The sequence below is a fragment of the Fusarium falciforme genome, chromosome 10 (genome assembly GCF_026873545.1).
Source record: "Fusarium falciforme chromosome 10, complete sequence".
Taxonomy (NCBI): domain Eukaryota; kingdom Fungi; phylum Ascomycota; class Sordariomycetes; order Hypocreales; family Nectriaceae; genus Fusarium; species Fusarium falciforme.
The window spans coordinates 2,975,293-2,989,113 of record NC_070553.1 but is presented as its reverse complement, the minus strand read 5'-3'; the positions used below and the strand labels follow the sequence as shown (position 1 = coordinate 2,989,113).

Genomic DNA, 13,821 nt, shown 5'->3' with positions numbered 1-13,821 from the left:
GGGCGTGTGTGTGTGGACACAGCAAAAAAAAAGTGTCTAGGATTTGCAATGAGCATTTGATGGAGCAGGGATTGTGAATGAAGAGGCCACCCTTGTCATCCACTGCCCAATCAGACACGACGCCCGTGGCTTCTTGGACCCATCGACGAGATATCCTGTCCTTCACCGGTCAAAACTCCAGTGGTGGACGGGATAAGAGTACGGAGCATGTCTCCGGAGTTAGAAATGCCTAGTATCGAGGTCAATGCTGTGACAGAGGGGGGGCACGAGAACAGGATCGAGATGCTGTGAGAGAGTCTGGAAGATGAGGGGGAAAAGCAGACAGAGGTCTAGTCGGATTCTAGCCTTTATATATTTTTGTTGGATTTATTCTTGCTTGTTGGTCTTGAGGCCTGTTCTTCATCATCCCATGAGGGATTGGTCTGGTTCTACTCTGGTGGTGTGGATTGCCCTCCAAGTCAAGATGACCCGTACAAGATCCGATTAGAGACAAGGCGTGTAGGTCAGTACAGAGACAAAGACAAAACAGAGAGAGAGAAGAGAGAGCATCCGTCAAGTGGAGTTTCCCGTTGCGGAGTACCAGAGGCGTCCGAGACCGAGGAGAGACAAGAGAAGCATGGCAGAATGAAACTCTGATCAAGCTTGGGGGCCGCCATTCTTGGCTTGGAAGAGGCGGAGACGGTCGAGGAGAGGGAGCGGGATGTGTTCCAGATACTATCACTGGCGAGTGGCTTGATTGCTCGCCGAGTTTCTGTCTATACGCGAGGTCGACAAGAGCTGGTGAAGGGAGATGGTGATCCACGATGAACTCGTCGACCGAGAAACGGAATGCAGACATTGAACTGGCATAATAATTGTTTCTGAAGCACTCTCTTACACTTGATCTATTCTTTTTTGCGCTGCAATTACTCCATTTCTGATGCTTTTGACGTGGTTCCTGACTTGGTCAGATCACGGCAAGCCCCTGAGCCTTGACGTGAGCCGACCAGATCCGGAATGACAATGTCGTGCATCCGGATCTACGACTAACCAGCCTAGCCTTTGCCATGGCCATCCTCTGGCGTCTGACGGTGACAGTGTCCGGCGCTCGACTAGCGTGATGGCCTCGTGGGAAATGACATCCCGACGACGGTATGACGGCGCCGCGACGGTTCCTCGAGAGACGACGAAAAAAAGGTTATAACCTCTTCAAAACCTCACTCGGACGTTCTCGAGGCTTTCCTCTCTCTTTTGACGTTTTGAAGACTTCGATATCTCGCGTGTATCTTCCTCAAGACCATACCGTTCCGTGGTGTTCCCCCTCGTCATAAGGGTACTCAACACCCCCTTTACGAAGCTCCCACCGTGTCTACAAAATCGACAAAACCTCTCGTCACAACCGCCGCCCCACGACTCGGCATACCCTTTTTACGCTGGTACATTGTTGGTAATGGATGGATCAAGCAAAGATGCACATTCCCCCGTTCGGGGTGTGACAAGGCAACGACTAGATCACGGGGAGGACATCCGGGACGGCCAGAGAGGGCCAACAAGTGCAAACAACAATGTTGAATACACTCCTCTTGGGCGTATGGTGAGGTCTAATACACAGATTCTCCTCGCGAAGCGCGGGTTTGATGTGATTGTCCTGCTGCCGCCCTTTGTGATGATGGGCGGTTAAACGTAGAGGAGGGAAGGCAGGAGTTGAGGATTTAAACAGCCCAAGATCTGCTCTTTTCGAGATATGAAGGCATACGCATCGTAAATCAACTCCAGAGCACAACTACTCACTTCTGAACCTCTTTGTTTCGCAACTTTTTCGTCAAGAAACCACCACTCCAGACCATGGCATCTCTCAGGGGCATGACTCAGGACTCGGCAGCAGCCGTCCAGAGCGTCCAGGAAAAGATCCTCGCCGGTCTGAACTCTGATCTTGCGGGAATCTCTGTCAAGGCTTCCTCTAACGCCCTGGCTGGTCCTCTTGTCTGGTCAGGGGCTGAGCTTCAGGGGGACTCGACCTACACTCTCCGTCTGAGCGAGGACGAGGTCGCAGAGGTTGACAACGCCCTCGCCAACTTCAAGAGTTAGAACGAAACAGTCATTAACTTGTTGTAAATTGCTGACTTGCACAGCTCTTGGGTTGGACGGGGACGAGGTCTCCCGGGACAACTTCCCCCTTCCCAACCTGTCTCGCCGCCTCCACTCCAGCTCCGAGACCCTACACATGGGACGAGGCTTCGTCGTCATCCGCGGCCTCGAGGCTTCCAGACACACCGTGGAAGACAGCGTCACAGTCTTCCTTGGTGTTGCCAGTTACATTGCCGAGAAACGTGGCCGCCAGGACCGCAAGGGCAACATGCTCTGTCAGTCTCCTCCCCTTAATTAGTGTCCCCGCCAATATTTTCACCTAACCACGATCAGCCCACGTTACGGACTCGATGCAATGGACGGCCCCGGTCAGTGCCCGTCACGGCATCCACACCAACGGGGCGCTGGTGAGTTCAAGCCATGCTCCTAAGTTAGACTGACTCTCACAGTATCCGTAGCCGTTCCATACGGACATGGGATGCGATATCCTATCTCTACAGGTCCGTCACAGCGCTGAAAAGGGCGGTTACACGTATCTGAGCTCCGCCTGGACCGTCTTCAATGACCTCCTGAACAGGGAGCCCGAAGTCGTCAAGACTCTTCTGACCCCCAACTGGCCTGTCCAGCTGTAAGTCGCCATAGCTAACACCACAAGCAAACAATCCTAACTGTTGTAATACAGCTCCGGCCGCAAGGCTTCCTACTACCTCGCTCCTGTCTTTTCCTTCCACGATGGCAAGCTCCTTGCCAGTCTCGATCCTGCCCGTCTCGGTCCTCACCCGAGCATGAGCAACAGCACCAGCATGCCGAGCCTCACAGAGGACCAGCTCCACGCTCTGCAGGTCGTCTCTGAAGCGGCCTCGCGGAGTGAGGTGCGTCTGGAGCTCCAGACCGGTGACCTCCTATTCTTCAACAACCTCGCCCTCGTCCACCGTAGAGACGCCTACTCGGACGATGCTAGCTCCTCCCGGCACATGGTTCGGCTCTGGCTTCGCAGCCAGAAGCTCGGATGGGCCATCCCCGACGGCATGCTTCCCCCCTGGGAGGCGGCCTACGGAGAGAGCCGCAAGAAGAACAAGCCTGCCCTCTACCCCATTGTCCCCGCGGTCGAGTACCCGGTCCAGAAATACACCACCAGCTCTGCCGCCTTCATGATTGAGGACTCCGAGAGCTCTGACGAGGAGTGATGGGCTCCTGCACTATGCGTTGTCGTACACCTCTCTGAGGATCTACAGTCTTTTCCTATCACATTCTTTTGTTATTGCAGGTTATCTGCTCAGACCCGTCCAGTCGTTTACGCAGGATACAGCCATTGTATAGGCTATCACACAGGACTTCATGTCAGATATTGGTCACTCTTTTGCACATGTAACACACAAATACAACCAGCACATTCAAGTGGACCATCTCGTGTAACTGCCTCGGGCGTGTCTAAACGCGATTGCTTCAGCTCAGCCAAAATTGTAAACACTGTGTACAGAGTAAGGTATACAAAATCTTGATATCCCACCGCCAACGCCATAATTCCGCTCCAGCCAACAGGAGTGGAGCAAATCCTGCTGGCGACGAATCCACCCCGGTTCATCTGCACATAGATGGCGTGCAGAAAATCTCCTATGCCGAGACAAGACAAGACCCGGTATCCGTTGCTCACAGGGCTGATGAACCCGGAGCCAACACGCTCATGCAAGATCAGAAACCGCGTCAAGCAGGTCTAGTTACATCGTTCGGCCCAAGCACTGTAACCTCAACTCTCGCAGGAGAAAAAGTAAGGCTCCTGATTCCATTGGTCGTCTCTTACCGCTGAGATGACTTGTACGTTCACCCGCCGATCCACGAAGAATCCTCACACCACACCGGAGGACATGCATTATTAGCCTTCTTCTCTCCTCTCGCATCATGCATTCTTCTTTTCCCCCGAGATCTCTTCTGCTTCTCGATCCCACAGCTGTCAGTTCTCAAACTCAGCCGCCAGCGGTGGGCATCTTAGTCAAGCCACGCAGCTTGACCCTTTCGGGGGTCGAGAAGCACTCGATTCAGCTCCAGCCTTGGAACTTATCCTGGTTTCCAAAAAGTCGGGCGGGCCAATGGGACCGAGAGGAGCCAGACTGTATCGTACGCGGGTACGCCTCAGGAGCAGCCATTTCAAGTTGAAGAGGTAGGTGTTGGCGCAGAGTTTACTCGATCGAGTGCCGGGCACATCAGAGTTGCCAGAGGCTGGCGCTCATGGCTTTGTGGAGATGACTGTTGAGATGGCAAGCTTCCAGGCTATCGGGACTCTTGTATCGAGCATGTAAATGGGTTCAACAATGGTATCCCGTGTGCCACGAGGGCATCGCAACCTCCGTTTGATAGAATCTGGCCCCTTGGCGCATTCCTCTCTTGCAGGGCACCAGCTGTCGACGCACATACACCGCATGCCTGCATCTCCATCCTGGATGCTCCATCTCTCACCTTCAGGGGGTCCACCTTGACCGTCTCTGATCAGACCGGACGCGGGCCGGGACCCCGGGATGAGCACTTGCAGCTGAGGTTTTCCGGATGGCCCCCGTTCCGGAATCCCCCTTGTGATCGACCGAGAGATCTTGGCAGGTAGACTCTTGTAGCCGCCGAGTTGTTGTTCTGGGTGGGGTGATACTCGGGCTAGAAGAGGCTGGTGTTGTAGATGAGAACCATATTTACGTATTACGCTACGGAAAGTAGATGGGCTCTCAGGGAAACTTCTATAAGGCTAAAACAGTCTGCTTCTTTCTCTTAGTTGTGATATCTACAGCCTTGCCTGTCCAAATACCAAGCCTTGTCAGCTAATTTCTAAGAGGACCCGCCTCGAAGCCATCTACCACACCGTCCTAGCCCAAGCCCCACGCCAACTCGGTCTCCCGTCACGACTGATACCTCTTTAGGTTGGCGGCATGCGGTGGTCAAGGCAAGAGATACCTGCTACAAGTGTTGTCATGCATGGCCTACTTTCAAAAGGCCCCAACACATCACCACGAGGCCGAGTTGGATCGGAAGGGGGTGCGTCATGCTTCACCAGCGCTTACTGGGGCGTGTCTCCTCTTGGATGTTCAGCTAACCTCGAGGCGAGACTACCGTATCACGAAGGGGGTGGGAAAGAGTGTGGACCTTCATGGCTTGATGCTTGCTACTATCATGGATGTGGTTGCGTCCCAAATTAGCCCACCGCTTCAGGTCAACGCGCCAACTCCTCTAGTCCTATCTTCATTATTCAGCGACCCGTCAGCTTTTCCTCCCTCTCCTGCAAGATGAGCTCAAGCCAGCAGCCCCATCAGACCAAGGAGCGCCCCTATCCCGAGAGCCGCCGTCCCCTGGGCTCCTCCGGCCGTCTGGATAGATGTTGGTACAACCGTCTCGGACCCAGACCACTCCGAGTCTGTCTCTGAGGCCTCTGATCCGGTCTTCCACCCGGTCTCTGACGTCTCAAAGACTAAGTCCTCAGTGCTGTTGGGGACCAGTGACCCAGACGGAGACCCAGATGCCCATGAGATAGACCCCTCAGAGGACGACACGTACTCTCCATCTGTTGATACAGACCCAACAGACAGAATAGAGGCCGTCCCAGACTCCCCAGGTGCAGCCATCGCAGAGCACGCGGCGCAGCACTTCCCAACCTGCACACAATCCTTACCCGAACTAACCGCCTGGACTGTAGTTGTCTCCGTCCTCGTGCCTCCGACCACCCTCTCTCCCGTCGACGTCGAATACGTCTCGACAACGATCGTCTCGATGGTTGTAGATCGTGTGCGGACCAAGGTTGTAGTCATGGGAGTCTGGGACTGCCATGTCTCTGTGATGGTCTTGGTCATCGTCACCGTCAACTCTGTCGTGCAGGGCTCCGAGCCCGAAGCTTCATCCGTCGCCTGGGAGAAGTGGAAGGAACTTGCTTGACTCCAGATAGGAGTTCCAATAGGAGTTCCTAGAGTCCATGTTCGCTCCCCGGGGGGTATTCCCCAGACACTCGAACTCGATGGCGTAACCCATTCCCAAGAAATCATCATCTCTGAACTTGTCGAGCACGAAGTCGAAGCTGTCGTCGAGGACAATGTCACGAGCGAAGGAATAGGGGTGTCGTCGTATATCGTGACACACGAGGTTGACACTGCCGACGGCGTAAACGGGGAAACCTTGGACATGCCACTTTTCCTATACGTCGTCAGTATATATGCTAGACTAGTAATGCCAAGCAACCTACCAGGTCACAGTAGAGAGCGTGAGGACAGAACACTTTTGCGCACAAACAGTCGTCTTGGAAACCTCAGGAGGGAAACCAGGGAAAGAAAAGTGTTCCTCGATAGAAGTAGTAAAGGAAGTATCAAACACCTCTGTGCCAGTGCACCAGAGACAGTCGACAGTCAAAGTAGTCTTTGTGGGCCGAGCAGGAACAACAGGCCCGTCCAGGGCGGCGGTAGTTGAAATTCCCACCGCCAGGAGATGGATGAGGAGGCTTGTGAAGCCCATGATGCCGCCGGTAAAAGAATGAATGTGGTCCAAGGTGAGTCCTCCTCCTTCGTGTCTTGAAAGAGGCTCATGTCTGTTTCTGAAAAAGCCAGACGACGGCTTAAGTAGAAGGAGTCATTTCCCTGCACAACGTCGACAGCTGCCATCTCGGGCTTCACTCGCTTCCTTATCAGACTTTGAGCACAGCATGTTTGTTCTTCGGGTGCTGCAGGTAATATCACTCTTCCCTGTTACCCCAGAGATCTCATACAACATCTGATGCTTCACAGACGGCTCTGTCTGTAACGGTCGTGCAACACGGTCGATAGAGTGGCAGCAGCTTCTCCACTCGGCACTTGCAGCGCAGAGCCCTGACCGACGGCAGTGCCATGTTATTCGAGGTCGTGACTGACAGGCATCGTTCGATTAATCAAAGTGTCACGTTGGATTCGGTTCGAGTTGCCGGACGGTTAGATTCTCGGGTTGGGGATGTTGTATTCGATCGACGGGATGATGGAGGTTGTGGAGCGTCTAGAATAAATCGAACGTCAGCAGTGACTAGAGACGTAATTGGGTATTGAAAACTTACTGTTCAGTTCGTAGGAACAATCTATGGGGAAAGAATTAAAAGTGTGGTTAGTAGATTGTGTTGGCTCCAAGAGTAACTGACAGGCCCTCTTCGGACCAAAGACTTTCCAGCTCCTATTATTCAAGTCTGATTCTTCATTGGCCAATCTCTATCCCCTTGCTACATCATTTTCACCTCATCTTAAGACCGTGAATCCACATCAGCAAGGGATGCGCATGCATCTCATTCCATAGAACCACTTTCGATAGAACCCATTTCCCTCTCATCAGAACTTCTTCAAGAAGCTTGGTCTTTCCCCGCAAGCGAATTCCATTAATCCCTCGTAATCAAATAGGAGGAGGCCGTTTGGTCGTTCTGGGGCGGGTATCGTTCGAGATCTGAGATTTTTCCGCCCGAAACAGGCGTTGTGTCTCACTTGCGTCACAACCAGGAGTACGTATTTCCTTCACACAGAGGTACGAGGGTCTTCAAGGTGCTTTGGATGGGTCAGTGATAGCTCTCGACACGAATCGCCGGGATCGTGTTGATGCTTGGCTGATCAGCGTTCAGTATCAACCGAGTTGGTTTGATATTGGCCGTCATATTCTGGAATCCGACGTCAGGACCACAGACTTCGTCACCATGCCTGCCAAGAAGACTAGAACCGTATTCTCATTCCAGCCGCCGGCAGTATCCTAGAAATGTCTTGCTCGGCATCATGCAACTCCCGAACAGGTAACCCGTCCGAGGCAAATGCCGAAATCACGCTAGAACCCAGCTTCATCCGGTAGTTCTGGCAGTTTGCTTTGGGCCGACAGATGTCATGTCTCAAGGAGCGGAACGTGAAGGGGCTACTGAGTATCCACACTTGTCAGTTCATAGGTTCTCGGATGATATATCTGTCTCTCAGCATGGGATAGTTGTGTAATCCTCCTTTGGGCGAATGGCAAAGTACGTTCTTAGAAGGAAAGGCCATCCCCAAGTCTTTAAACTTGTTGTGGTCGTTAACTCTTGAGTAACATGATCTTTCAAAGCAGGCTCTATTTGTGTGCTCTGGCTGTATGCCCCTGGCATAACTACCAAGAGCATCCCTACAGTCCCCCATATAAACCTATCAAACCCCAAGTCTCCGTTAACAAGGGAGGAACTATTTCAAGTCTCACTACCGCAGTCGCCTGATGCGTAGATATTGGAATGGCGTCTATACGAACATACTCACTGTCCTGAAGCGAGCCGTACCCCATGTCAAAAGTACCGTTGACTATTTGGCCTAATACAAGTTTGTCAGCCCGTATGTCTCAGTTAGAAACTCTAGATCAGACCACCCCACGTTATCGTCCAGAATCAACAAGGTGATGTGCGTGTCGTCGTTCTCAGATGTTGGGGTCCACGGTAAAGAGACCCGACAGTGGAGATGTCGTGGTGTTCTGTATCGGCGGTGAAGATGACAATATCGAAGCCCCCTACATTCCTGAAAAGCCCATAGTCAATCTTGAGACACAGAGGGAATTTCTGACACTCCCGAGGTCATCAGCCAAAGAGTTGCATGTTGTACCCTCTGATACCCAACACAAAGAGTTACTCAGACAAGCCAAAGTGAGAAGCGCGGGCTTCATTGGGATCACGGTCCAGTTTTTAATGAAAGCCAGCCTCGAAAGTAGCAGAGCAAAATTCACCCATCCTCTGGCAGAAAACGACTTCTCCCCCTTACATATGCGGTGGATCTGTGTCTGGGCCCAACTCCAGTTCATCCAACGGCAGCCTTGAAACATAAAAATTCTCCAACAACGGCTTCGGTTCCGAATGGCTGTCTGATAGGCTTTCGCATTCTGCGCTTTGTCCTCTCACTGGCACTGCCAGGGTCGATTGGCTCAACTTTGTCTCCTCAGGTCCCTATGTCGGCTCACCCAACTTAGGCCTCACGCATTGTTAGACTTGTAGCTTCTAGCATTTTCATGATCATACTGTAGTTTTTATACATAAATATTAAATCGCTTCTTTCAGCATTTCTTCACCGAGTCTTTCTGAGAGTATCGGCGGATGTAGTCGTCAACACCACCCGGCAGATCGGGGCTATTTGTGGGGCCGCTCCGGATCGCGCTCCCGGTCGCCGTGAGTGGCCGGCACTTGACCCGATGTCTCGAAAAGGCAAGTCTTGGTAAAGAGGCCATTATCGGAAGTAAACCTCTGGTTCTTCCTGTTCATATTTCTGTCTTGCGAGAGCCATCTCGATTGTTCGTGTGCTATTGTTTAATCTCATGTCTTGAAAAGGTTGAAGCGCATGTCCCGTTGGGGGGAGCGTTGAATCTCAATTATGCCTACAAGTAAAAGCAACGTCAAGGCGGCAATGGACAAACTCTCACTCAATACTTACAACTCAAGAAAATATTTAACTAGGGCAGCGGGATAGACAACAGACAACAATGATGTATGGACCACGAGATTTCCTGGGCTCTAGGGTAAACGAGGGCTAGTTCAATTCCACCTAGAAGAGTCTCGCCTCGAGCGGTGTCTGAAGTCCGCATAACGTAACAAAACCATGATCTGATGATGAAGCACGAAGAACCCGAGCCTCCGGTCGCGGGGATTTTCTTTGACCGAGTCATTCTCGGGTCTACGAAGCCGAGAGGGAGAACCACAATTGTATGGCCTGACCCCCAAAACTGAATAATAGCCATTGTAACACTGGCCGTAGGATTCAAGGAACATCCAACACTCGCAGAAAACAACAAAACCTCGGCATCTCGAGATCTGTCTAGGGTAGGCCATATCACGAACTACAAACAACACCCATGTTCGGAGCCTCCCGAAAACCGCGGGCACATCCTTGAACCTGTGATCAGCCAGCCCCTTCACCCTGGCCTGACAAACACCAAGCAACGTTGCAACTCCAGTGGACACTCCCGGCACATGACAGTTTCTCTCTGCGATGGAGACTTTGAAACCGCATGGTTACCCATTCCCATGATCTGATGAGGTCCCTTGGAACGCTTTTACCGCAACTTCAACACGCAAACACAGGATCGCGACACAAAAGCCGCAAGACCGAACAATTGCCCATTCATCAGCCTCGCAAGCCACACAACTTCTGGAGAAAACTGCTGGCCTTTTCGGTCCGATCCAATTCGCGCCAGGGTCGTTTGGGCTTAGTCTGGGGGAGAATGGACAAGGGGGGTGGCCTTGGCTCCAGCTGTAAAATGCGCTTCTCCGCGTTGAAAAGAAACGAACGGGGGTGCGGCAGATTACGCGGAGGAGGCGCCCTCATGCAACGCGGGACCAAGTGAAAACAAGAATGCCTGATCCAGTTCCCTTTTTCTCGAAAGAGTCGCGAATATCATCATCGTTCATGGAAAAACAACTTTGTTAGTGCCGGAACTGCCGCACGATTCATGCAAACGCCAGCTGCCCGCAAATTGCTCCACAACTCAACGTAAAAAGCACACGAGCAGGTTCTTCTCGAAGCTCACGCTAGATCACGGCCTGTCCGGCAGCTACTGCACGATGAGGCCACTGGTCGTGCAGGCTGTGATGAGATTGGCCTGGGAAGGACGAGTTACCCCCCTTGTTGCTTCGCCAGAGGTATACAGTGCGTTGCCCACTTCGCAAACGGGCGCGTTTTACTGGTTGGATGGGCGCACTGTGGTGGCTGATGCTTTCTCTACAGTACAGGAGGACAAGGATCGGTGACAATGACGGGGCGGGTTTGAGGAAGCGATAGTTGTGCAAGGCCAGAGGCAACAGCAATGGGGTATTGCGATCTATCTATAACTTGTAGGTATCTCTAAGCAAACAAAGTCTATATCGTGGTCGTGAGAGCGGGGATGTCAACGGTTGGCTTCCTCTACTTCTCAATAGGATCTGGTATCTCTTGTCTCGACTCTTTCTGACAGAGTCTTCCAAACTCGCTTAGAATCAAGGGCACGTCGAGCTGTTGAGTGTTCGTAAGATACTCGCCCTCTTGTCGTCGAGCGAGCTTGATCGCCTTTCGTGCTCCAGAGTGCACAAGCGTCCGAAGACTTTGGTAAATGCCGTGACCAGGATATGCCACGACTCCAAGAGTTGCTGCCAAAACTGTTAGTCTCGCAAAACATAGACACGAGCATAGAGATACGCACCTGAAGCTGTCTTGCTCGCCATACCAACCACACCCTTGCCTACACCTTTGGCAGCGCCAAGTGCACCACCATCCCTGCCCCCCTTGTAAGGCTGCACAAACAAATCGGCAAAGCCCTCAGAGATTCCCCGGACAAAGTTGACGCCACCCACACGCGCACCCGACTGCCAGTCGTGGACCGGCTCGTTCTCGGGCACCTTTTCGCCGTAGAGCTTGGGAACGGCGCGGAACCCTTCCGTGACGGCGAGCGGCAGGTCGACGTAGAAGCCCCGGCCGTAGGACTTGAAGAACCCGCCGACTCCTGACGCTGACGCCGAGGCGACTGCGCCGGCTGTGCTCCATCCGCTGCTACCGCCGTGTGACGTGTGTGGTCTGGAGAGGGTGCCTTGTTGCGACGGAGTCGGTGAGAGATGAGGGCTGGTGGGTTCAGAGGGGGCCTCGTTGACCTGAAGGGTCCTTTGGCGTTCTTGATATGCTTGGATAGGCTTCATGACAATGCCAGTTGTGGCCTTGGCCATATCCGTTGATGTACCGAGCATAGATGAGACGGTCCCGGTCAAGGGATCCCATCGCCGGTTGATGATCCTGATAGTCTTGGTCTCGTTTCTGCAACTGTCAGCCAGGGGCTCATGGTTCACGCTGTCAGGCAACGTACATAGTTAGCTTCTTGTGGTCAACCTTGAGATGCTGAAACAGGACACCAGCCGCTGCCTTGGACAACCTAACCTGCTTGCCTCCTCGCTTAAACACCCACACAGCAGGCTGATTGTGCAGGATGTCACACTGCAGGTTCTCCAAAGGTAGGTTGGCATGGAACGATCGCACCGCAGTGACGACGCCGTTCTCTCTACTCATGCGGTGCGAGATCTCGGCAGCGGCTGAAGCAGCCTCTGGCGTGAGACAGAACTGGATGGCCTCGGCGAGGTTGTCCACGTTGAGCTGCTTCTGGGGGATTGGGAGGGGTCCTGCCCCTGATGCTGCGACCATCTCGCCCCAGAATGGCTGGCTGCAGGGCGTTAGCGAGGGACTGTACTTGGGGTAGGTGATACCAACTCTCCAAAGAAGGGAACAATAGTCGTTGGTCGACCGTTGAGAAGACCACAGGCCGTTGTCCCCGCGCCACCATGGTGAAAGACGGCAGACACTTGTGTAAAGAGCCACTCGTGAGGACAATCTCCCAAGAAAAAGATATCCTTCTCTTCTGTGCCGCCGAGATTACTCCATCCTCGAGAAATGATGGCTCGTACACCTGTCCTATGCACAGCCTCGACGAGAATCTGGGTCATACGCTCAGGATCATCAATGACAATACTGCCGAAGCCGATGTAGATGGGACGAGGGCCTTGAGCCAAGAAGTCTGCGAGGTCGGGAGGAGGTGTATAGTTGGGGGGTTCTCTGAAAAAGAAGCCGCAAACATCTGACCTCGTCAGTCTTGTTAGTTAAAATTGATCAATTAACATACCGATATAAGATGGCCAGTCTGCTGGCTTTCCAACCAACGCTGGCGACCAGCAATATGTGAAAGGGATCTTGAGCGTCTCAGCAAGCAAAGGACCCTCAGACAAGGGTACAGGTTCGAGATCAATCGTCTTGCGCCAATCATTGATAACATCACCCAAACTAACCATGTCAGTCAGTATCCATGCAACCAAAAGCTTCCAAACACTTACCCCTGCCAGGTCAGCCACTCCACCACGCTGTAGGAGACATAGTTGGCTGTCTCCTGGTCCATAACCGCCTTGCCCCCAAACTTGAGATTCGCTAGGGGATGCGAAAAGCTCCTCGTGCTGGTCCAGGGCATGGTGAACATCAAATGGACAGGGATGCTCATCGCCTGCGCGCAGTGGACGTGGGCGAAGCTAGGAGGGTTCGCTATGATGGCGTCGGCAACAAATGGACGCCCACTGATAGGGTCTGGCTGAAGACATGACTGCCAGCAACCGTCTAGCATCTCGGCCACCATTACACGCTTCTTCTGGATATCTCCGCCGCGGAGACTCTTCAAGCTGGGTATCAAGCCGGGGTTCTTGACCATGTACGCCATCAATTCCGAGGGATTGCCGCCGATCGGATAGAACTCAAGCCCAGCGTCGCGAACAAACTTGTCAAAGACATTGTGCGTGGCTAGACGCACTCGGTGGCCATGCTTCTGGAGCTCGCAGCCGAGGGCGACAAAGGGTTGGACATCGCCGCGGCTCCCGACGACTTGGATGACGATGTTGAGCTTGATGGGGAATTGGTGAAATATCGACGACGCTCCTTTCTCCTCGGGAAACTGGGAGTATTCCGGGGATCCAGCCTCCTCTTCGATTGGGAGAGGCGCCTTGAAGTCGGGGATGAAGCGGGAAAGGGCACGGCAGAAGCGCGAGTTGACATCGACATCGATTCGACCATCGTCTATCGAGTATTAGCGGGGTAATGTCAGGTCAAGTTCAGCAACGTACTGGTTACCGAAGTCGTTTGCTGTAGATTATTCCCGATCGCAGCCTCGTAGGAAGGAAGATTATCTTCAGGAATGACGGCTTCTGGTAGGTCGCTATACGGAGATACTGGCACCCCCGTGCTGTCATGGGATCCCTTGAAATACGCCATGGATCTTGAGTTAGGCTATCGA

At 52.9% G+C, this 13,821-nt stretch overlaps 3 protein-coding genes across 3 annotated transcripts; 1 reads left to right on the top strand and 2 right to left on the bottom strand.

Annotated features, from left to right (window-relative positions):
• Positions 1–1,824: 1,824 nt before the first annotated feature.
• Positions 1,825–3,254, top strand: NCS54_01279800 (TauD domain-containing protein; the record flags this gene model as incomplete). Its single annotated transcript, XM_053158020.1, has 5 exons — positions 1,825–2,062; positions 2,112–2,342; positions 2,401–2,474; positions 2,526–2,695; positions 2,750–3,254. 5 exons carry the CDS (start codon positions 1,825–1,827, stop codon positions 3,252–3,254), a joined length of 1,218 nt encoding a protein of 405 aa, XP_053013995.1.
• A 2,085-nt stretch (positions 3,255–5,339) lies between these two features.
• NCS54_01279700 (Hypothetical protein) lies at positions 5,340–6,546 on the bottom strand (the record flags this gene model as incomplete). Its single annotated transcript, XM_053158019.1, has 2 exons — positions 5,340–6,231; positions 6,281–6,546. The coding sequence occupies 2 exons, from the start codon at positions 6,544–6,546 to the stop codon at positions 5,340–5,342; spliced, it is 1,158 nt and encodes a 385-aa protein (XP_053013994.1).
• Positions 6,547–10,934: 4,388 nt separating this feature from the next.
• On the bottom strand, positions 10,935–13,799 carry NCS54_01279600 (Glyco-transf-28 domain-containing protein; the record flags this gene model as incomplete). The annotated part of the gene is made up of 7 exons (XM_053158018.1): positions 10,935–11,155; positions 11,209–11,813; positions 11,863–12,213; positions 12,261–12,624; positions 12,670–12,827; positions 12,878–13,604; positions 13,652–13,799. 7 exons carry the CDS (start codon positions 13,797–13,799, stop codon positions 10,935–10,937), a joined length of 2,574 nt encoding a protein of 857 aa, XP_053013993.1.
• Positions 13,800–13,821: the final 22 nt, after the last annotated feature.